Source organism: Kwoniella dejecticola, chromosome 10 (genome assembly GCF_000512565.2).
Source record: "Kwoniella dejecticola CBS 10117 chromosome 10, complete sequence".
Taxonomy (NCBI): domain Eukaryota; kingdom Fungi; phylum Basidiomycota; class Tremellomycetes; order Tremellales; family Cryptococcaceae; genus Kwoniella; species Kwoniella dejecticola.
The window spans coordinates 1,165,824-1,188,689 of NC_089310.1; the positions used below are offsets into that span (position 1 = coordinate 1,165,824).

A 22,866-nucleotide genomic window follows, 5' to 3' on the forward strand; every position below is an offset into this window, starting at 1 on the left:
CGAGATACTTACATCGTCTATCGAGCAGTCCAGTCTCAGGGTCACCACTCAGCCTCACAGCCCTTCACTTTCACCCCAATCTGTTATTCCTCTCGCTCAAGTCTCACCTCTCCATCACGTCACACCGTCACCGCCTTAAGCCCAAGTATATCACTCTCCCAACATCGCATACGAACCTGCCCCTGCTCCTGCTCCGGTTTCTACCGCCTCGCAAACTCAGCTCATCTTTCTTCCTCAGCCACATTCACCACCACAAGGTCCATCCCCCTTCCTTCACCCTTTAGCCGTCATCCTCCTCCTCTGCTCCATTCTAGGCTTCATATCCGTCCTCATATCACTACCATTCAATATATCAGGCATGTCGTCCTCATCTTCATCCGCTAAGCCTTCTTGTTCTTCCTCTTCTTCTTCAAAACCCTCATCCTCATCTTCTTCTTCATCGTCTAGACCCTCAGGCTCAGGCTCGAGTTCAAGACCATCCTCATCCTCCTCTTCCGGTGGATCCTCGGGTGGCTCAGGCTCAGGATCAGCTCCGCCTCAGCCTGTACCGACGATCAGCGCCAACGCATGGATGTCATTCTTCCTTTTCTGCTGTTTGGTGCTGATCATCCTTCAAGGTCCTTTGGGTCTGACTGGACCCGGTAATTCCCTTTTACCTGGGTTCCCAGGCGTGCCTTCCATAGGCGGTATGGGTATGGGTATGAATATGCCGATGCCTGGTTGTGCGGGGGTCGTTAGTGGGTATGTGCCTTGGTGTCAGCCTCAACCACAAGTGGCACAAGCAGCCCAACCACAGCCTCAGTTCCAAGTACAACAAGTAGTCCAGAACCCGCCGACCGTATATAATGGAGCAGGTGCAGGGGTGAACATGGGCGGTCAAGGTGGTTTCGCCTCGCCCAACGGTGGTGGAGGGTGGAGTTGGTATTCTAATGGAGGAGGTCCTGTCAGACAGCCAGGTAAGTCCGATATCACAATGAAGTACGTTGAAGACATTTGAGCCTGACATGGATGTTTGGTTCACTACTGGGATTGCCATGATAGTGTATCATACGCCTCAGCAGCGATCGGTCCAGTATCAAAGACCAGGTCTTCAAATCCAAGTCAATCAAGCTCGCGGCGGTGGCGGTGGCGGAGGATTTCCGCAACCAGGTGAGCTAAACTCCTTTTTTCGTGTACTATAGGCTGGTTGTGTCCTATCTCAGTTTGAAGGAGTTGACTCACGTTGAAAGTATCTTATCCTCAATATTGTCAATATCAACAACCATATCAATACACTTGTGCTGCTCCTGCTTGGACCCACTCTTACCCATACTCATACTCACACGTCTATCCATACCCATATGGCTATAACAACGGCTACGGTTTCGGGTACTCCGCCACACCTCGATGTGCACCTTGGCAACCCTGGAACTGCTACTACTGATCCCAATACCAAATTCCTTCGCATGTGCGTCTAATCGATCGACGAATCACGACACACGACACGACTCAGGCGCAAATGTTCAATCTCAATATATGGGATCGCCCCAAACTGCACCTCCTCAAGGTATACCAATCCAACCAGTCCCCGTGCCTGTGACTCGTAAGTCTGTCTCTTGTCTTTTGGCTTTTGGCAAACACCTGATCCTATACTATGCTCCCGCGCAACGTTCAAAGCTTACTGGTCGATCGACAGCCCCTCCTCCAGTCATGCCTGCGTCTCCTTCGGCAATAGCATCAATAAATAATCTAGAAAACGCCTTTTACCCATTATTAGTAGGTGCCATAGCTTTGTTAGTGGTCTTCGATTACGCTTCGTAGTCTTCGGTACAACATCATCGGTACTGTAGACTTCAAGCTTAAACGCTCGTTGATATGGGTGCCGATGATCTGTCGTATCGTACTCGTACCGCATTTTATCCTCACGAAGGACGATGTCAAACATACTGAGCTGTGATCATTGATCTCTTCAAGTTCATGAAGCGAGAAGAGCGATTCGTGTCATATCGTGCATCTATATTCATAGCTTCATACCTACAGCACATAACCCAAAAATCATCGACTTCAGTCAAGCAGAGATTCATTTTTACTGCGTTTTACAACCAGAACAATCATTCTTCTCGCATTTGTCTGCTTCTTCTTGAACACTGTATTTCACTTCTGTGCGCTCCACACGTGCGAATCGCCTTCACTTGTCCCCAAAGCAAAACACAACCAGTCCTCAACACTGGCTTCATCCCCCAGACAACAACCGGCGAATCGCACTCTCAAGCCGCTAGATCATCGTCGAATTCGCTCCTCCCGATGGGAACAAGACCGCATCCGTGAAGCCTTTACCCAATTTACCCCATTTTGATTTCGGTTTATTGTCCTTTTCTTTCTCTTTTATACTTGCAGCTGCGAATTTTTCCTTTTCTTTGATTTCCGCTTGTCGTTGAGCTTCGGCTCTTGAGATCGCCATCTTCTTAGCCTGCTGGGCTCGCAAAGCCTCGAAACGAGCTTGAGCTTCTGCTTTCTTAGCATCTTTTTCGGCACTTCGGATTCTGCAAATCGAGATTCAAATTTTCATCAGCACGTGATCGCTCAAGGTTCCTCATTTCTCGATCTTTCGGAAGACCATTAGGATTGTATTAGAAAAAAGAAGAATATCCCGACTCACGCTTTCAACTCCGCTTTAGCAGCTTTCTTACTACTTGTACCGGTTGATCCTGAACTGATACTTGCATTATCGAAACTGGACGCTACACCAGTATTGGTTCTCATCAGACTCGTTGTATCTGAGAAATCGATCGTACTGGTTCCGAATCTAGTTGTGCCTGCTCCTGATCCGAGTCGAATGGATTGACCAGTGGACGATGAACTATCAGTCATGACCGAGAAATGCTTGTGCTTGGTAGGTGGAGAACTGATTGATCCAGACGAAGTAGCTCTTGAAAGGTTTGAAGGAGAGGCAGCGTTTTCGAAGTAGTATGATGCGACCGAATGATGCGAACCCATCGACTCGATCGCGCGGGCTTGTTGGGCAGACAGAGACTGAGGCGGCGGGGTGATAGGAGGTAACAGACCGGCAGCTTCGAGGGTAGCTGCATTGAGCCTTTTCCCGTCGGCCAACGGATCGACCAGTGCTTCTCGATTCTTGTTCTGGTTTCGTCGCATCTGGAGAGTTTCGTTAACGAGATGATGATTCTCTGGCAGAGGCGGCAAGCCTGAATTCGAAGAAGACCGACTGTCCATCATATGGCTGGAGAAATCCCTCGACGGGATGATCCATGACTCCCTCATGGACTCTGCCGGTGTCGAAGGGAAATTTGACGTTACGTCGGAATTGGTTGGACTAGACGGTCGATGGAAACTTGCTTGGGAGAAGTCTGGCGTGGATGGTCCGGGGGATGTGCGAAGCGAGCCAGTACTGAGCTGAGGTATAGGTAATCTGAGAGGGTTTCGAGGCGGAGGTGGGATAGGATAATCTGGTGGACGCCGCACTGGAATATTACCTTCTGAAGGGGGGATGGTAATTTTCCTATTGTTGATTGAGTTGATACTCAGCGCTGCCAGGAGGGTATCCACCTGACCATCCTGTTCGGGAGGAACAAGCTCTTCTTCATCCAGGATGGTCACGTCGAGGGGCGGACCCGTCATCACGTCCACCCGGACGGTCAAGGAGTCAGCTCTTGCCCGTCGACGGGGCGCGTCATCACTAGGAGGACCGCTGCGTGGACCCGTTGAAGGGTTTGAGGAATCTTGAGGTTGATAAGTGCCGCTAGGTGTCACATGGGGCTGACCGCTGGAGCTACCACTGTCGGAAGCTTGCGATCCGGCGGGACCCTGGCGGTGAGATCGAGCCGCAGCGTTTTTGGCCATCTACGAGGAAACGATATCAGCTCTATTCAAGACGAGCAGAAAGAAAGTTTGGTCTGTGATATACTCACGTGAATCATGTTCAATGCTCTAACTTGAAGGCATTGTTCACCGGCCAAAGTGGCGATCTCGTATATCCCAACCGCTATTCCTGGTTCCAGTCTTTCATGAAGTGCGTGCACGACCAGCCTGTTGAGCCTAGGTATATTGTATTGCTTAGCGAGGAAAAGTAGAGCGGACAAAACCGGCGCTCGATTTTGCAGAGGAGTCGATAAGGAGAGAGTGTAGAAGTATTGCACAAGGGCAACACATACTGGGAAGGGTTCAGGGATGGACAAATTCATCGGAGCGAGTCGAGCCGGAGTGAAAGAGCCAAGTAAAGTGTCATTGATGTCTACCGCAGGTGCAGACGACAATACGTTCGACGCCTTGTCCGCTAATATCTGCTCTTGTTGGGCGAACCACGGCCATCGCTCGGACAAGATCTGTCTCGAACACTTGACTCTTCTACCATCATCGCAGATCACTTCAAAATCCGATACTAATTTTTCGTCTAACATCGTCAATCCAGCTTGTTGGATCTTAGCTGGAATCTCCAACTTCGGGGGCTGGTATACGCCGAAGGCCTCCAAAGAGATCACAGCCATGTGATCGAGGTTGACAGCTCGACGACTGTAATCTGAAGCGAGATCTAATTCGTTGTTACCAAAAACAAGGATTTTAGCCGTCTCTGGCCAAATAACGGCGCGGTTCCAGCTTCCAGAGGCTAAGACATTGGGCTCAATGTGTCGCCAGACCATGTTATCCAGATTGAGAGCCCAAATAGAGAAAGCTGCTGAGGAGGAAGCGAGGTATAAACCGCAAAGAATGAAATGGTTGCCCACGATACCGCCTGTAGGGAATCGCAAACCAGGCGGCTGATGTTGACCACGCATGGCATCAGAGTCATCGCGAAGGTTGAAAGACGGAGGCGAAACGTGCTTGTCCGAAGGGGTTGCCGGTATGTTCGGGTTCGGAGAAAGGATATCAAGTTCCCTTCGGACTTTGGCGAAGTCATAGTTGGAATAACACCAGATATCTAGACCTCACGGGATCAGCTTCGGGACAGTACGCTTATGGAACGGATACTCACCTCCACCTTCACCATCTTCGTCAATTGAGTAGCTATGTGACGATGTGGCCTTCAGCTCGCCGCCGCCGTGCGGTATGACGACTCTTTGTTTGGAACTAGTGGCGACACTTCGGTACGCTCCCTTCGAGTGCAGTCCCCCTGACTCCGGTTGAGCGGTCTTCGACTCCCATATCCCCTTCTTCAGATTATATACGTTGATCTCGTATATCCATGAATTGTCGGAATGCTGACCGCCAGAGACCACTAGTTTACCCCTTGACACGGCGCTGAGGTGAGCGTATCTTGCCGACGGTATCAGAGAGGCATCTTGGGTTTGAAGGGAAGAGGAGGTCGAGGGAGAAGAAATGCCGAGTCCAATGGTTGACGATGATGGATTCGGTTGGGGCAGCCATCGTCTTGATGAACAATTAAAGAACCATATATCGTTATGCACCGACATCGGATCTGAGTCTGACATCCCACCGAAACATACTAATTTGTCCTCCCCTGTGAGGTGAGCAGATCAGATGTTCAGCTAGATCTGGGCGGCCAAGATACAGGTAGTTTATACTCACACACATCCATCGAATGGAAATACCTCGGACCAGGACCCTCTCCAGCGTCTACCCGTTCCCACAGCCTGGTCTTCAAATTCATTGCCCACATCTCCGATGTCAGGCGACGAGTCTTGACTGACTTCCCTCCGAAGAGAAAGATGGTCGGTGGATGAGGAGCAGGGAGTGGTGAGATGGTGACTGATGGTCCCTGCAAATCCATGAGAGGCATTAGCGCATCTCATCAATATGCGACTAGATGAAGATGACTGACAGTGAGCGGAGGCGGGACATTGCCCTTCGTAGACTCGCTCCAGCTAACGAGATGAGCGAGTCCAGCGTCCATCTTTATGACGATTGTCTATTTTGGTCTATGGTTGATAAGATCGGCTTTGAGATAGATGAAAAGAAGGGGGAAAGAGGGAATGTGTTACACGCTAACAGGGTATTTAGACGAGGGACAATCTGTCGATTCGGGAGTTATCAGATCAGCAGTATTCAAATACGTGTCTCTGCTTTGCTTTGCTCCCAGGTGCTTCGTTTTGCGTTGCTTTCAGGAGGGATGCTGAAGGACGACGAGTGTCTGAATTGCGAGGAGTGTGCGACCGAGTATGGAATATATATGCGATGTTGATTCGATTCGTAATGATAGAGGTACACCAGGGTCGATCAGCGGACGGAGGGTGTTTCAATGTTGTCTATTATACTTTATCTTTGTCTTCCGACTGCTTGATGAGGGAGTGATGTTTTGATGACGGCACTACGTCAGGTGATTTCTCACACTATCAAAGGGTCCTTTCCCGTAGACTGTATCGATGTACCTAGACGACCGGAAGATGATGCTGTGGTGATAATTGCTGATGGGTACCTTCTCAGAGAAATACGATATAATTTGACGATCTCGACTTTGGTTCCTTATGCCTTGTACCCTTGATCTGATGGTAACCAACTTCGGGGAGTGAAGATGATCGAGGGTGAGGAGACAGAAATCCTTCAGACGGAGAGCACGAGCAAAGCCAAGTGGGACCGTGCAGAGGGCGTAAATCGTTGATGGAGTTTATTCCGCTCACGATGATTCGACTTCCCCGTTGTTACGCATACACCGCTTTTCACGACGGCTAGCTGCTTGATAACTTGGCTTGGAGGTAGCACACGGTTCTGGGAATTTAGTGGTTGATAAGATGGAGATGCCGATGCGCATGTAGATGTGAAACTAGCTTGTATGCTAGGATACTAGGACGTGATTTTAGAGGGATCAGCCACCAGCACTCAGCCATCAATACACGACACACAAGACTAATGACATCAAGAGATGATCAGAGCTTCTGACCCTCTTCTCATATCAAAGGCAAGTTCCGAGGACTGATTGTCAAATCGAGATTTTACTTACGGCGACGACAACAACGTTATTCTGACAAATGAGACCCTCCTTTCGGTCTTGGATCTTGACGTTCTAGTCTTTGTACCTTTTTACTGTTCCGACCAGGTCGTTGTAGGTGTCGAACCTCTTGAGCGTTGTATGAATAACCTTGACAACGGTGGTTCCGATTTCGATTTTGAAGTGAAGTGTTTTGGAGGTATCGAGGGGGAGATTGACAGGCAGTAAGATGAACTTCTAGCCAAAGGTACCAGGGACCGAACAATGTCTATGCAAAATTCGTTGATGGCTGATGGTCTAAGCGTTTTTTGACGAGTGAGTGAGTGAGTGAGTGAGTGAGTGAGTGAGTGAGTGTAGCAAAAAGAGGTCTCGAGCTCTCGGATTATCTCTACTTCTATTGTCGTGCCTTGAAACAAAGTGTGGAGGTGGGGTCCGAGCGTTTTGGAGTTTAGATTTTAGATTTTACAGAGAGAAGGAGGAAAGAACAAACGAAATGGACTTCTTCACCTCGTACTCGAGTATATATAGTTCTAGTTCTGGGAGGAGACTGGATGATAAGGATCGATAGGAGGATTATAAGTGATGTAAGATCGAAAGTCCCAAAAAAGATGACGGACGGAGATGGAAGAAGAGGGATATTGATATTCCTTTTTCCTGGTAACTGTCGACTCCCGTTTTATAATATCCTGAAAAAGGTCCAACGGGCATCGAACAGAACAGTGAGAATCAGATATCAGAAGAGATGAGTGAGTAAGGTGAGGAAGAGAAAGTAAACAACATCAGTAGTGCATGTCGATACCAGCATCAACGTATAGGGATCTGGCAAGTCGCAGTCGCCAAACATCAAAACAAATACTCATTCACACTAGTCTCTCAGCTCAACCAGATCGTATTACTGTCTTTCGACCGAAAAATCGCGTCTTCATGTCTTCATGAGATTCTATCTGATTACTTCCGTTCAATATGTTCAGATACATACACGCTAAGCATAAGTGGCTTCGGACTAACATGAAAACACACGGTACCGTGAGTGTAATCTTCGATCGATCGTAGGAGGCGAAGTTTTTGGTAAAGACGGAGAAAAAGGCTTGAAGTTACCACTCACTCATAACATCCCATTATTCATGAGAGCCCTGGAAAAGAGAAGCAGGTGTTTTAAAAGTAAGGAAGTAACCCGTAACGAGTGCCTTAGGCTAGGTCCGAATCGCTTTTGGCGGCATTGGAGCATTTCAGGAAGCCAGAGATACATACTAATTTAGTAGCGTTGGACTTCATTTCCGGTAGTCCCGGAACGTGATGCACTGTACATGTACATGTACATGTACATGTGTATGTTATTGTGATGATATAGGTCCTTTGCGTTTCCTCCTGGCTCTGCGGATACCGCTTCGACCTTCACAGGTAGCGTCCAAAGGGGAGAAGACTCATCGTCATTCCGAATGGCAAGAAACATAGACAGATGGACAGGTGGACAGACGACGATACCACTGTAACTCTTCTCATCTTATTCCATTTGACCTCTGCACAACCTCGAAAAGGAGGAACCAGAAAACAGAGGTAATTTACATATGGATATGGGAAAAAGGAACCGAGTTTCCTGATATTTCCACTATCACTTCCTTCCTGACACCTTTTCGCTAGGAAATGGGTACACACTACCCTCATATATTTAGCATCTAGCATCTGACTTCTATCAAAAGCAAAACGCCTCGCTTCGCTTAGATGACTTAGACCTGGTCTAACTATGGTAGGTTGGTTACTGAACTGATAAAGGGTCCGTCCCCGTCCAAAAAATACGTTACGGATAACTCACAGAATGTTCTAAATAGATTAGATCAGGAATAATTTTTTTATCCGATTTGATTACGCAAGAAATTACTCAAATCACGAAGTAGTCTCAAATCATCTACCACCACCGTCGGTTTTATGACTAACCAGATCACAAACCCACAGAAATGAAGAGCTCGACCCTTTTCTATCCGTCTTCTCTCTCTCTCAGAACTCGCAGCAACAGAATCCACCTCTTCGTTAAAATAATATCGTTACTCTTTAATTTGACGCGTGACGTGTATGAAGTATCAATCGAACATGCATGAGCGTGATGATATTCGTTTCGAGCCTGTGCAACAAGCGAAGAACAAGTGAGATAGTTTCAAATCTCGTTTCTGATGCATAGGAATGTAAAGTGCAATACAACAAATCAATAAATCCTGTATATACAAATCCCAAATCAAGCTTCCATTCTAAGCACCTCATCGAGCTGGTGTTTAATCAACTATTCGAAGGGCAAAACCTCGTTTAACTAGCTATAATCCGATACACCGCCTTATCAAGACTTGACTCGCTTATAGAACCTATAACGAATAATAATTCATTAGCCCTTCATCTCTGATGTCGTGTGAATCCTGAGTGCCTGCCTGAACAGATCTATCCTTCGGCATAGACACAAATGGCAACAAGCAAAAAGCAAGAGGCACAAGATAAATACTCACAGGATATAAGCAGGCCGTGACTAAACGCATCATCATATCATACCGTATTACATATTAGCTCAAGTCTTAGGAATAGTCAAAGCAGGTACAAGAACAAGGACGGTGACTCACCACTACGTCCTTTTCATGTGCCTTTGACACTTTTGAATCTTCGCAGTACATCCATCCTTTACTCGATTTCACGTATGCCGTGTCTACAACGCAGCAAATGTGCAAAAAAGCAATTAGCAGACATCCTATTCTGATTATCATTTCGAACGGTTCAAAATCATTCATATTGGAAGATGTGCAAAGCTAAGAAGGAATCACTCACAATGACCAGAACTCAACGTTCCCATATGATTACTAACCCCATACAAATCGTACTTGAACGGACCTATTTGACATCGGGGATCGTCGAGGTCTTCCTTGCCTGTAGGTTGTCGAGCAGGTACATATCGCGTCAGGTCCAGAGATTTCACAGGAAATATAACGGGCGTTTCGGATTTATCCCAGAATACTCCGTTCTGCGTCGTGAATCTCTTAAGCTGGATAAGGAGGACAGGAGGTAGTCTAGATATGGTCAAGGTTTTCGTTGCTTTCCTTGGCACTTTACATCGAGGGCAATTCCTACACGAATTGAATTGATTTAGTATTTCATGCATGTTACCTTATGATAACGTGCGGTGAAGATGATGAAAAAAACATGGTACAAGAGGAATGACACTCACCAGGCGTCCTCCTTCTCCATAACTTCCGCCTTGACAAACTCATCGATCAATTCTTGGACTACCACCTTGGACTTGCCAGACGGAACAGGCAGCGACATATACATGAACGTATCGTACGTGGTCGAGGTCTGGTTCGGCGGCCAGGCGTAAGAGCGGTTGTGAAAGATGGGTTGAAGCGGGCGGGGAGGGAGGGGGGGGGGGGGGGGTTTCGTCAGCGATACATATCGACATTTGGCAAAACGCCTCGACTAAATTGGGCATGCGAATAGGACCGGGAGAAGGATAGAATAAGCAGAGGTAGCACCAAGAACCCACTTTATGACAAGTCAAACATTCCAGCCTATTCCTATACTGACCCTGAAACAGATCCACGATGAAACTATCGTTTCTCGCTTGGTAGATCTGCCATTCCTTCTCGGACGCTATCGCCGGCGGCAGACTCTCTAGCGCAGCCTCTCGTTCGGGCGTCATATCTACCGGCGGCGGTTTATGTTTCACCCTGTTCAGATCTTCGTGCAGACCATCAAGTACGAAACTCAGGAATTCTTGGGAATCATGTTGATCCGTCCCGCTGAATTGGGACGCAAAAGTGATGATGTTCTTCCTGAACGTCACGGGCGATAAGAAAGTATAATCTTCTTTCCAAAGTGCTTTCAATAGTTCGGCAAAAGCGTTGGCAAGGTTTCCTTTGGTGCCTAGAGGGTTGTATAAGTTGATTGAGCGTTTATACGATCCATCTACCTCGTCTCATCAGCTCGTCATACACCTTCTGTAATGGAGAAGCAGCTCGGACGTACCCAAGAAGAAGGATGTGAATGGGTAAGTAGCTGAGAGACATTGTAATGTAGAATTCATATAGCAAGTACTATCGCCATCAAGATAAACCGCATCAGCCAATACTTTTAATCCTTGGTCCAGGTCAAGATTCGACTCACTTTCCGAGGTTCTTGAGACCCGTCAAACCCAGTACCACATCATTCCAATATCGAACTTCGTCGCCTTCCCTAGCGACCAAGTCCAACCCTCGTATACTGCCTGACCGGACCACCGCAGGGCGAGTATCGTATCTATCCATGGGATTGATGGCTGCAGGTGGAGGTTGCGCCAGATTCGCCGAAGACAATGCGTGCGCTTGAGGATAGTCTATCGCCGGTCGCGGAGAAGGAGCAGTAGTCAAAGCTGAACCAGAATAGGTCTGTCCATGCTGATCCAGGTAATCTGATCTTCGCCTGGCTCCCGGACCCGGATGTATGGATGCTTGCGGAGGAGCTGCGATCGGCGTAGCGGAAGAAGAGTAGTTCGAGGGTGACCTCGTGTGTGATATCGGTGATGGCGCGTATGACCTTGATGGTTGGCCTGAGATATACGAGGACGGTTCGCCTGTCATCGATTGAGGTGCATAGCCGAACTAACGATTCAGACAGCACGATCAGCTAACTTCGCCCCCACGAACAAGCGTATCAATCTCTAGCTCACACTATCTGTTATATTTTTAGCATAGTGCGCAGATTGGTAGACTGGCATATCCCTGTTAGCTCTCTTGGTCAGATCGACGGAAGAGTTAGGCGAGGTAACTCTATCCAGTCTAGTCGTACTGTAAACATCGATATATTAGTCCTTTGTTCTGTTCGCTCACTTCCAAAAGCGACTTACGTAGGCGAATGCGTATATCCATTTGCTTTAGGGTTGCACGGTCTACCTTGTCCGTTCACTTGCACCGATTGACTATGTCCATGCCCATGACCTTGCCCGTGAGCTGTTTGAGCAGCATAAGCTTGTTGATGTCGTGACGCTCGCATCTTGATGAATTCTCTCCAAGCTTCATACCCTCCAACAAGAAGGACTGGTGTCCGTTCCAACTTCTTAGCCGTGAACTCATACTGGTAAATCGATTCCCACAATCGTGATGCAGGCGTAGCTTTCTGATCTTTGGTCGGCCAATTCGACGAGTTGCTATCGTAAACGACCAATAGATCGTACGTATTTCGACTGGAGAATGCTTTCTGTTGAGCAGGTGGTGAGAGTGATAAGGAGTCTTCTAGCTTCTGCGAATTGATACTACCGTATATCATGCAACATTCAGCATCATTTGCCTCCTTAGAAGACCATGCTGGAGATCTCGAGCACTTACCCATCCCTCATCAGGACAGTCGGATCCATCCAGACAACCGTCACTTTCGCACCTCTAGGTTCATACTCCCTTCCTACATGTCCTCGCTTGTATTCTTCCTCGCTTCTTACGTCCAATAAAAGTATATCCACAGCCGGATTGAGGAAGTACGAACGCAGCTCGTCCGGAGTGACAGAATTGCTGAATGGAAATTTCGGCTTCTTGAACTCTTGACTATGAGGTATACCATTTGCTTGTTGTGGGGGAGGCTGGGGAGTTAATGACGGTGGATGAGGCAAAGAGTTGCGTGTACGCGGTGAAGCTTGAGGTGGGGTAGGCGTAGCGACTGGAAACGACAAGGTGGGAGATATACCATCTTTCAGTCCAGCTGATGGAGCTGTGTCTCTAGTGACACCATTCGGAGCATCGTCTCTGACCACTCCGTTAGGTAGGTTCCCTTTCGGTGGTGGTGGAAGAGGTACAGGGGGTCTTGACGGGTGTTTATCCCTTCCATTCTCAAGTATCGGTTCGTCCGAAAGCAGATCGACATCTCCAGGTAGAGTAGCTACGTTGGGCGTACTTGCCGGTCTCTTCAAGCCGGCTCCAGCATCAGGCATAGGTGGCGACAGAGCTTTATCGTGATCTCCGTTACCAGAATGCTCACGATTCAAGGTATTTATACGGTCCGGTCGACGGGGAGGTGGAGGTAAGGGAGATGCGGATCGTCCGGGACGATCAGACGGAGCAGAAGGTAAATTAGGAAAAGACGGAACGTCGGGTAGTTGGATTTCGGGCGAATGTTCCCCATTCTCTTCTATTGTCGGATTATGCTGTGTGAACTTTGCCAAACCGTTGACACCTCCATTCGGAAGTCCTGACTTGTCTGTTTGTCTAGACGATTGAATGGACGAAGACCATTGTGCGATTCTAGCATTCGCTTTGACTAAGTCATCATCGTCATCTTGAAACTGTTTACCAAAGTCGCTTAGAGACGGGAAGGCCTTCTCGAAATCCTTCAGAGTGCCTGACGATGTGTCGGCCTCGTTGTCGGCTTGTTTCTGGGCAGCGAGGTTACGATTAGTGAGAGTGGACGGTATTGGCGGAAGAGGCGGTTTGGAAGGACCCGCATTCAATGGAGGGTTTGTTGATGTGTTAGCAGGATTACTGATGGGGTTGTTGATTGGAGCTATGGGTAGTGGACGATCGACCTCTGTAGGATTGGTGGAACGCCTCGATCGAGTTGATGAGCCTGTTGCCGATGGTCTCACGGTAGCAGAGGAGCTGCTTTCTTGTATGGTCGGCGGCCTAATAGATGCTCCTGAGCCAGAACCAGAACCAGAAGGTGTAAGACTATGCAGACTGGCGCCTGAACCACTTCTTTGCCTGTTACCCGCAGGCTTCGTAGTCCTCAATGATCCCATATTACCTCCTGCGCTCGTGCCCGTACCGTTAGACTGAACCGATTCCTTGGGTTTCGGCGTGGCATTTGCCGGGGGAGCTGAAGGTCGATTGAGAGGTGTGGACGCAGGGGAGAGATCCTTGCTGAACCGTTTTGACGAGTTTCCGACGTCCATCCCGTGTCCTCCTAGAGCCTTCATACGATCTGCTATACTTCCGCCTCCTCTTATATCTGGACCTGATTCGCTGCGTGACGGTCCCGGTCGAGACGACATGCTATCGTACGATAAGCGAGCCTGAGATCAGTACTTCCATCTTCAGGATGAATGATCCAGTGCTTACCCATTCGTTTCGACATCTCGCTTTTTCAGCTGCTCTTTGATATCTTTCCCCTTGTTTAGGAATGCATCATATGTCTATTGACCAGCAATGGGAAGAGCCGGTGGAATCAGCTTCAATCGTCTGGTTTTGACAAGTAATCTTCTTCGAATCTTCATTTTACTCGACTTACTTCTTTGAAATCCTTGACCCGTTCATGCCAATGCGGATCACTTTTCTTCAGATCTTTAGACGCAGGATGCATCCTACAGTTGTTATAAGCTTGACAACTTCTTGTATATGCTAAGAACATCTCTTCTTTCTTCTTGGACCGTTCTGCCATTACAGCTAGGTCTGCCTCATGTACCGCTCGCTGGAACCATTCTTTAGGTGAGTACGACGCGATGTCCTCCGAGTACTGCGCCATACTCTGCAAGTCCACCAAGGGCATGGAAGTGAGTGAAGGGGTTCTTGACATCTTGCTTCGATGTGTATGAGGTCAAAGAGAGAGAAAAGTGGATGGACAGAAAGAAGTCGACGATGATGTTATGTCATGAGAAGTTGAGAGACAATATCGCTTCGATGAGCAATCTCTGCCTTCCTTCGGTTGACGATGTTGCAAGCCTCGGTGTAGTTGTCAAGGCAATGTCTAAGATTACAAGATGGATATACAAGCTTTTAGTAGTTGTGACAAAGTGGGATGACAGATGGATGTAATTAGCCAAGCTTAAAGGTAACCGTCATCGCCGCCCGCATCTCCATCTGCCAGTTGTACGTAATACGATGTAATCGATTAAGGCACGCACCAAAACTCATCAATACATGACCACTTTGACCGCTGATCAACAACAACGTATATCGTATACCTTCCATACCTGTTCTCAGTACCCATATCGCAAGCATCACCACGACCAACAGGCCCATCAGCAGTATCAAAATGCCCCCCTCGTACCCCGTACCAACTCAGATGGTACAGCAACTATGGGGGAAATTCATCACTTGGTTGATGCGTTCTTATCCTCTGAAAGATTATCCGTTGAACATCCGACCGGTGAGCCATCGTATCTCTATTCGAGGCAGCTATGTTGCAAAGTGAGAACCAGGATATGTATAATGCTGAATTGGTTAAATAACGATCAGGGGATGGTCTTCGCTACCGCAACATGGATCATCATACTAGGTATTCTAGGTATGGCGCCTCTACCTGAGTTACCGTTAAATGACAAGGCATTACATTTCTTCGGGGTGAGTCGTCTGTCACAGGGGTATGGGTATATCAGTCCCATTTATCGTTTGATGCCTGAATTAAAAACACATGCTAACACTGATAATGATCTTGATCGTTCTGCGCAGCTCGGCTTTGCTACTTTCTTGTTATATTTCATACTGGAAGTCCCGGAGTAAGTCGAGTCCCTGACCAGTGTTCAAGTCTACCTCGACTGTCTCTCTCTTCCTGTCCGCTCAGGGCAGACCTGTCTTCGAATAATGTCAAAATCGAGAGAACAATCAAAGAATACTGACGCAAATGCAATGCCGTGCCATGTCATGTCATGTCATCCCAAAACGTAGTGGAGCAGGTAGACGAATATGGTATATCCGCCGAGCGCCCATCATCTTCACTTTGGTAACTGCATTCTTCGTTGGGGGGATTATAAGTGAATTCGTTCAGAGCTTATTACCTGTGAGCTCCTCCACTTCACTTAGCTTTCGGCCCTTCCCGGAATAGATCCTATCCCCTCTCCAATATCAACGCACAGGCAGCTGATCGTTCGTCGTGCGGTGGGTACATTCACTTGACAGTGGAAAGAATTCCAATTTGGCGATATCATCGTATGTCTTTCTTCCTCTTCATCTTCCACCCAAACTAACCTTCACATTCACCTTCGCTTCCATTCGCTTCCTGGGGACTACAACGGCTGTCACAAATGAAAACTCACTTCGTACTGACGCTGATCCTCCGGTTTCGTGCTTAGGCAAATTTACTAGGCTCAACTCTATTCCTATACCTAGCTCACCTCCTTCACCAACGCAATATACGCAAAATGGAATTATCCAGCTTATATCAGCCTCTCAACGCACAGACAGCTTCTTCGTATAGAGACGCGCAAGGACGAAGACATCAATTCAACAACAACGTCGACGTCGGCGTTGACGTCGATGGTAATTCATCGGATCAACCTCCCCGCGAGAATGTATATAGTAGTACCAACTCGAATAGGCCGCGAGAAGGGAGTGGCGTATGGGATGAAGAAAGTGATTTTGGGAGATCTTCGCAGGATACTGCTAGAGGCTACAACGATTGCGATAACGATAACGGCGGATCAAGGCAAGTAGGAGAGCCAAGCATGGGATCGAATGTCTTTGACTTAGGCGATGAGGACGAAGACGATCATATACGCAAGTAGGAATTCTGACGTCCGGAGGAAAAGGGGTTTAATAAGTATAGGTAGAAATTTTATCTTGCTTTTATGGGATTTTGTGTATAACAATTGAAATTGGACTGCTTTACAACACATCGCAACTCCACGAAAGCATGATGATTCTCTGATTTCGATACAGACACTAGTACAACTCTCCACTCACACAATTACCATTCATATACAATTACAACTCGCGAACCCCAGGCAGGCTTCACTTACTTCACCGGAGTCTCAGGGACCATATTCCTCCCATTACGAGCACCCGCACCAGCACCAGCACCATCATCATCTCCTTCTTCATCGGTCAATTCCCAAAGTTCTCCAAGGGGATCATCCGAATCCATCCCTTGATCTTCATCTGAACCGTGGACCGCCAGGCCTCCAAGAGGGAGTACATCCGTATGCGCAATACGCGTCGTCATTGGAGTTTCAGCTACGTACGTCGGTCTAGGTGCCGAGGAAGGTTCTTCTCTGATAGGCGTAGGAGGTATCCAAGAGAGTGACTGTGATGGTCTGAAGAACTGTGATTGGGACTGTGATTGTGACTGGAACTGCGATTGCGATTGAGATTGTGGTTGATGGCGCGGTTTGGAAGGGGTAGCTAATATCAACGTATGTTGTTTTTGCGATTCTATCGAAAATCAACAAATACAAATACGAAAATGCAATCCACCCCAATCAGCTCTTATGCCTTCCTGACACTATCGTGTATTTCAAGACAAGGAAAGAGGCAAGGAATGAAACGTACCATCCATTGATCCCCTCCTAACAGTCTCTTTCCCATTTCCCCCACCACTGGTCTTTCTTCCCAATAAGCCAGATCGTCCATTTTGCAATTGGTGTTGCGATTGCGACAAGCTATCTTCCCTCTCTAGTTTTCTTGATGCAGTCCGACGGATCAATCCGACTTCTCGGCCTTTGAACAAATCCCTTCCGCTACTCTGGTTCCTCGTCAAACTTTTCTTCCCATTACCACTTAATCCTAGCGTGCTCGAAGCACTTCTAGAAAATTTATCATTCTTCGATACCGTTAACGAAGAATTCGAAAATGCATTCAGATTCGGGTTCGGGTTTGAGTTCGGGTTCGGATCGATCGATTTCGACCTCGATCTCCTAAATGCACTGATAGCATCATTGGTCGTGCTAGTCCTTGATAAACTCCTTCTCATGCTCAAACTACCTTCGTCCCTAGGAGGAGAATTCCGCGAGAAAGAAGAGACCTCTGAGCCAGCTCTCGAAATTGGTCTTCTGTTACTGCTCACGCTATCCCCTGATACGGACCGTGGTCGATCTCGAGGGATGGGTGGGGGCGGTAAGAGCGAGTCGGAGCTTTTGCTCAGGATCGGATGGGTCAATTTGGGTTTCCGAGGTTTCTTCGTCTGATTCTGACTCTGATTCTGATTATGGTTTTGACTATGAGAGTGAGGGCCGCCGGGGAGAGAAGTGGGAAGTAATTTGGGCGGTATGGGATGACCGAATACTTTCTGATGGAATAATGAGCAGAAGTCTGGTTGTTTACTCATGAAACTGTTCAATGATCAAAGGCATGAATATCAGATATCAGCATACCTCTGTGGCCGGTCTCCTGCCCATACGCGACGAGCAGATGAGCCAGTCGCTGACTTACAAGGGTAAGATGACCGATTTCCAGAATTTTCCCAGCATGTTAGCTATAGGATTTTCCTCCGCCTTGCTCTTGCCTTTTACTCGTTTATCCTGTGCAGGATCGCCTAATGCAAGACCCAGCTCTGAGACAGCTTGCCAGACACTCAATCTATCAACCAGAAGTTCCAGCGCCGTTTTCGGATCTTCTATAGGATCGATAGCAGCAGCGGCGGCATCGTTACTGTCTGCGTCAAAGTTGCGTCGGGATGATTTCGATCGTTTTCGCTTTTTACTGGCTTCGGCTTGACTCGGCGGAGCATGAGTGATATACAGCAATAAGAGGATTATCTGTATAAGTGTCCTGTTCATGATCAAGACAATCAGCATGAATCGCGACTGCAAGGAAAGTACGTTTCGTTCTTTTACGCACTCTCGTTTCTCCAGCTCGTCGCTTATTTTCTTGGGCGAAGGTATAATCCCTTCATCGACGGCTTGTCTACTTCCTGTTCGCAAGTCCAGAGCGAGCTTGATGACGCTTATTTCGATCGCGCTCATGTGTTCGGCTGACTCGGCGGATTGAGAAGAAGTCAAGATTGGTAAGATGATCTTCCTGTGTCGAAGCTCGATTTTAGGTAATGACAGTAGAAGCCATTTAATCGAATCCGCAAAAACAGGCGACGGGCGCGAAGACTGTTGATCGTCTTGCTTTTGCGAGGTGAAGAGACGGAAGAGGTCGGCGGTCAATCCTGATAAAGGCGATAAAATCTATAAGATGAATAGTCAGCTCGTGAATGCAAATAAAGAGCCAAGAGGCAAGGCGAAGGAAGAGACCTGCCTCTGAGAGATATAACGCTTCATAGTATCTACGCCGAACGAAGACCTCACTGGACTCTTGAAGAGCCGTACTGGGTCCACTGTTCAGGGGACACATTCAGATTCATCGACGATTGATCCAGAGTAGGATGTGATGTGAGCTCACGCTGTAGGGTATGGCCAACCTGTCCCACCGTTTAGGGATTTCGAAGGTAAATTCAGGGGACATGATAAATCCAGAGTGAAGGGCAAAGAACCCAGTCGACTCGGGCCAGCGACAGGAGGAGGAGCAAGTAGGATACTGGTCATGTTGTCAGCATCCTGTCAAGCCGGTCAAGATCAGCAAGATCTGGCAGTGATGAGAGCATTCAAGATGAGCAATTTGAGAACATGACACAATCGCCTCCGCGACATGAAACCAAACGCGTCTCCATGTCAGGCACGCTTCGAGGAGCATAAGCTATGCTTGGAGTGAGCCTAACAGAGTCAATTGTGTTGATTCTCATTGGTTGGCTGATTTAGGCGCGTGACCGAAATACGCATGAGGGAACAAAGAGGTTTTTTCGTCCTCATGCAAAAATTGTTGGTTTTTCGCCTCCAGACGTCACCGGCAGATATAATTTGGATTGTCAAATAACCTAAAGACTATTCCACTGAATCATCACAGCATACTTAAGATAGGCATCGCCTCAGCCTTGTACCTCGAATACATAGATACAAGCATTCGCGAAGAGCAAACAGCTAAAAGCCCTCTGAAGACCAGAACACTCAGCATAGAAAGGGAGACAAGAGGAAAAGACAGAAATCAGGATGTCTGATAAATTGACTCGTGTCGCTATCGTCTCTGACGACAAGGTGGGTCACCACTATGCTTCGCAATAGACACAGAGGATACTGACGCTCGATCTCGTCCACGTATATAGTGCAAGCCCAAGAAATGGTAAGATTCTGCCCGCTCGTCATCATCGTTCCGTTCGGGACTCTGAAGCTGACCTCAAACTCCTTTGATAGTCGACAAGAATGTAAACGATCGTGTCCTGTGGTGAAGATGGGTAAATTGTGTATCGAGGTCAACCCAACGGACAAGAAGGCGTTCATCTCGGAAGAACTGTGTATCGGGTGTGGTATTTGTGTGAAGAAGTGAGCTTGTCACCGTCAACAACAAAGATGGAAGCAATGTTCGTCCTCACTGATTAAGCCGTCCTATTTTATAGGTGTCCTTTCGAAGCTATCCAAATTCTCAATTTACCTACCAACTTGCAATCCCACGTCACTCATCGATACAACGCCAACGCCTTCAAGCTACATCGTCTGCCCACTCCTCGACCAGGTCAAGTCCTCGGTCTAGTAGGAACCAATGGTATCGGAAAATCGACTGCTCTGAAGGTTTTGTCCGGTAAATTGAAGCCGAATTTAGGTCGATATGACGATCCACCAGAATGGCAAGAGATCCTCAAGTATTTCAGAGGTTCAGAATTGCAAAACTTCTTCACCAAAGTGTTGGAGGATGATATCAAGGCAGTGACGAAACCTCAATATGTAGACCAGATCCCCCGATCGATAAAGGTCCCTAATATGACCGTAGGAAAAATGTTTGACCGTCAATCAGAGTTACCCAACAGGAAACAACTGGAAGAGGATTTAGAATTGAGTCATCTCCAAGATAGAGAAGTCGGTCAACTCTCAGGAGGAGAGCTTCAGAGATTCGCCATTGCTATTGCCGGTGTACGTTCAGCGGACATTTACATGTTCGACGAGCCTTCCTCGTATCTCGATATTCGTCAGCGTATCGCCGCGGCCAAGGTGATCAGAGGACTGGTTACTTCGACAAACTACGTCATTGTGGTAGAGCACGATTTGGCGACATTAGATTACTTGTCAGACTTCATTTGTGTGTTGTACGGTGTGCCAGGTACTTATGGTGTAGTCACTATGCCGTATTCTGTCAGAGAAGGTGAGTCTGCTCCCTCGCATCGTGTCTCACTCTTCCCAAAAAGACATTCACTGATCTTGCCTCCACGACGCCTCAGGTATCAACATCTTCCTTGATGGTATGATCCCGACGGAGAATCTTCGATTCAGAGACGAATCCCTCACTTTCAAAATCGCAGAGACAGTGGATGAGACACTCGCGCCCAAGATGAAGTCGTACCATTATCCAGACATGACTAAGACGTTGGGTAACTTCAAGTTGACCGTCAAGTCGGGATCTTTCTCGGACTCGGAAATCGTCGTGTTATTGGGTGAGAACGGTATGGGGAAGACCACTTTGGTGCAGCTCTTAGGAGGAAAGATGGACCCGGATGATATCAAGGATAAGATTGAGTTGAGGGTATCTATGAAGCCTCAAACCAGTACGTTCCCGTCTTTCCCCCGTCCAAGCGTACCCCAGTCCAAATGAAAATTACAATTACAATGCTGAAATCCGACTGCTAGTCTCCCCGAAATTCCCTGGTTCCGTCCGAATGTTGTTACTGAAGAGAATCAAGGCTATGTTCATGCGTACGTCCTAGCCCCCTGTGACCCTTGTGTTGGGCTTGGTGCTGACGTCGCGCTGTAGACCCGCAATTCAACAGTGATGTCATTAAGCCGATGAACCTTGAACCTATCATGGACCAGGATGTGCAAACGTGAGTTTCGCCTTCGCTGACATCACTCTTTGAGCTCTGCGGCCTTGAGCTGACAGTCACGGGATTTTCTCCCCCTAGATTGTCCGGAGGAGAGTTGCAAAGAGTCGCTATCTGTTTAGTGTTGGGTGTACCGGCCGATGTACTGCTTATCGATGAACCCTCGGCCTACTTGGATTCCGAACAACGTATATTGGCTTCGAAGGTCATCAAGAAATTCGTCATGGGTTCAAAGAGGACTGCTTTCATTGTTGAACATGATTTCGTGAGTACAAGGTCTCCCTAGTCTCCCTGACATTTCTTGACAGCGAAGTCTTTGATCATATTGACCGTGCTGACATTTTTCAATGATCGGGTATAGATCATGGCTACTTATCTTGCCGATCGAGTCATCTTATTCGAAGGTACTCCAGGTAAAGAATCAGTCGCTAACAAGTGAGTCTGACGTTTCCATTGAGCCTCTCATGCGTGACATGACATGGCATTGCGATGAATGTGAAGTAGAAAGCTGATGAATGATCATTTGACGCATTATTGATAGGCCCGAAGGTTTGTTAACCGGTATGAACAAATTCTTGAAATCGCTCGATATCACCTTCCGAAGGGATCCTACCAACTTCCGACCACGTATCAACAAGATGGATTCGCTCAAGGATAAAGAACAGAAATCGGCTGGATCGTACTTCTTCGTTGATACGGATTAAGCGAAGATCTCTCTCTCTCTCTACTGTGTACGAACAGTTCAGTTTCAGTGCAGCGGATCATATATGGTCTGTACGCATGTGGTGAGGGTTTCGGGGCGTAGGAATGAATGGGGATGAGGCGAGAAAGACAGAAGATCTGGGATGGACACCGCGTCCATCAAAAGACCCGGCATTGCTGTACTCGTACGCGTACTCGTACACTTGCTAGGAAGGTTTAGAATATAATTCAATCTAGATCAGAAAGATTGTTTTCGATGTTATATTGTCATATTTCATCTTTTGTGAATCATCGCTTACTACTATTATTCATCATGCATATATACCCCATTGTGAGGCCAACTCAGCTCAACCCATCTTGCTTGCCTCAAGTATGCAGATGAGTCGAGAGTGAAGCTTCGTTTTAAGGGAGCTAGCTACGTTCCGTCGGAAATATAAGTAAACAAAAGCCAAAAGCCAAAGAAAGTCATTCGCAGTGACCGCGTCGACAGTTGACAGTTGAGCTCAATTCCCCATTCCCCATCCCCACTTCGGTCTATAACTGCTTTCTACCGACGTATAGACTATATACACTAACTAGATCAAATCTTGAATTACCCGGACAGATTCGACAACGCATAACATCACGAGCGAGATTCAAGATCTATGCGCGCCGGGACTGGTATCGCAAGATCCTGTGATTCTCGTACAACACCGTTGTCAATCCCTTCGACCTGAGCGAATCCCAACGTACACATCAATACACCTTGCGTGCGGACTATACAAGTGATCTTGCAATAGGAACCTGTCCGG

General features: G+C 47.5%; 6 protein-coding genes across 6 annotated transcripts; 3 read left to right on the plus strand and 3 right to left on the minus strand.

Annotated features, from left to right (window-relative positions):
* Nucleotides 1–358: 358 nt before the first annotated feature.
* On the plus strand, nt 359–1,800 carry I303_107974 (uncharacterized protein; the record flags this gene model as incomplete). The annotated part of the gene is made up of 4 exons (XM_018411227.1): nt 359–956; nt 1,042–1,149; nt 1,493–1,582; nt 1,676–1,800. The coding sequence occupies 4 exons, from the start codon at nt 359–361 to the stop codon at nt 1,798–1,800; spliced, it is 921 nt and encodes a 306-aa protein (XP_018259895.1).
* Nucleotides 1,801–2,254: 454 nt separating this feature from the next.
* Nucleotides 2,255–5,848, minus strand: I303_107975 (uncharacterized protein; the record flags this gene model as incomplete). The annotated part of the gene is made up of 6 exons (XM_065969723.1): nt 2,255–2,522; nt 2,639–3,840; nt 3,909–4,915; nt 4,970–5,455; nt 5,524–5,713; nt 5,777–5,848. 6 exons carry the CDS (start codon nt 5,846–5,848, stop codon nt 2,255–2,257), a joined length of 3,225 nt encoding a protein of 1,074 aa, XP_065825795.1.
* A 3,361-nt stretch (nt 5,849–9,209) lies between these two features.
* I303_107976 (uncharacterized protein) lies at nt 9,210–14,386 on the minus strand (the record flags this gene model as incomplete). Its single annotated transcript, XM_065969724.1, has 16 exons — nt 9,210–9,234; nt 9,373–9,392; nt 9,484–9,566; nt 9,686–9,981; nt 10,083–10,210; nt 10,398–10,819; nt 10,880–10,947; nt 11,018–11,490; nt 11,559–11,676; nt 11,736–12,140; nt 12,214–12,649; nt 12,741–12,782; nt 12,857–13,083; nt 13,162–13,866; nt 13,933–14,006; nt 14,102–14,386. The coding sequence occupies 16 exons, from the start codon at nt 14,384–14,386 to the stop codon at nt 9,210–9,212; spliced, it is 3,807 nt and encodes a 1,268-aa protein (XP_065825796.1).
* A 459-nt stretch (nt 14,387–14,845) lies between these two features.
* On the plus strand, nt 14,846–16,313 carry I303_107977 (uncharacterized protein; the record flags this gene model as incomplete). The annotated part of the gene is made up of 6 exons (XM_065969725.1): nt 14,846–14,959; nt 15,049–15,153; nt 15,262–15,308; nt 15,478–15,589; nt 15,709–15,738; nt 15,882–16,313. 6 exons carry the CDS (start codon nt 14,846–14,848, stop codon nt 16,311–16,313), a joined length of 840 nt encoding a protein of 279 aa, XP_065825797.1.
* A 230-nt stretch (nt 16,314–16,543) lies between these two features.
* I303_107978 (uncharacterized protein) lies at nt 16,544–19,055 on the minus strand (the record flags this gene model as incomplete). The annotated part of the gene is made up of 6 exons (XM_065969726.1): nt 16,544–16,959; nt 17,077–17,855; nt 17,956–18,294; nt 18,364–18,698; nt 18,769–18,847; nt 18,913–19,055. The coding sequence occupies 6 exons, from the start codon at nt 19,053–19,055 to the stop codon at nt 16,544–16,546; spliced, it is 2,091 nt and encodes a 696-aa protein (XP_065825798.1).
* Nucleotides 19,056–19,556: 501 nt separating this feature from the next.
* I303_107979 (uncharacterized protein) lies at nt 19,557–22,077 on the plus strand (the record flags this gene model as incomplete). The annotated part of the gene is made up of 10 exons (XM_018411232.1): nt 19,557–19,601; nt 19,670–19,686; nt 19,758–19,886; nt 19,961–20,700; nt 20,777–21,100; nt 21,183–21,248; nt 21,307–21,376; nt 21,455–21,638; nt 21,735–21,808; nt 21,915–22,077. 10 exons carry the CDS (start codon nt 19,557–19,559, stop codon nt 22,075–22,077), a joined length of 1,812 nt encoding a protein of 603 aa, XP_018259900.1.
* Between the last annotated feature and the right edge of the window lie 789 nt (nt 22,078–22,866).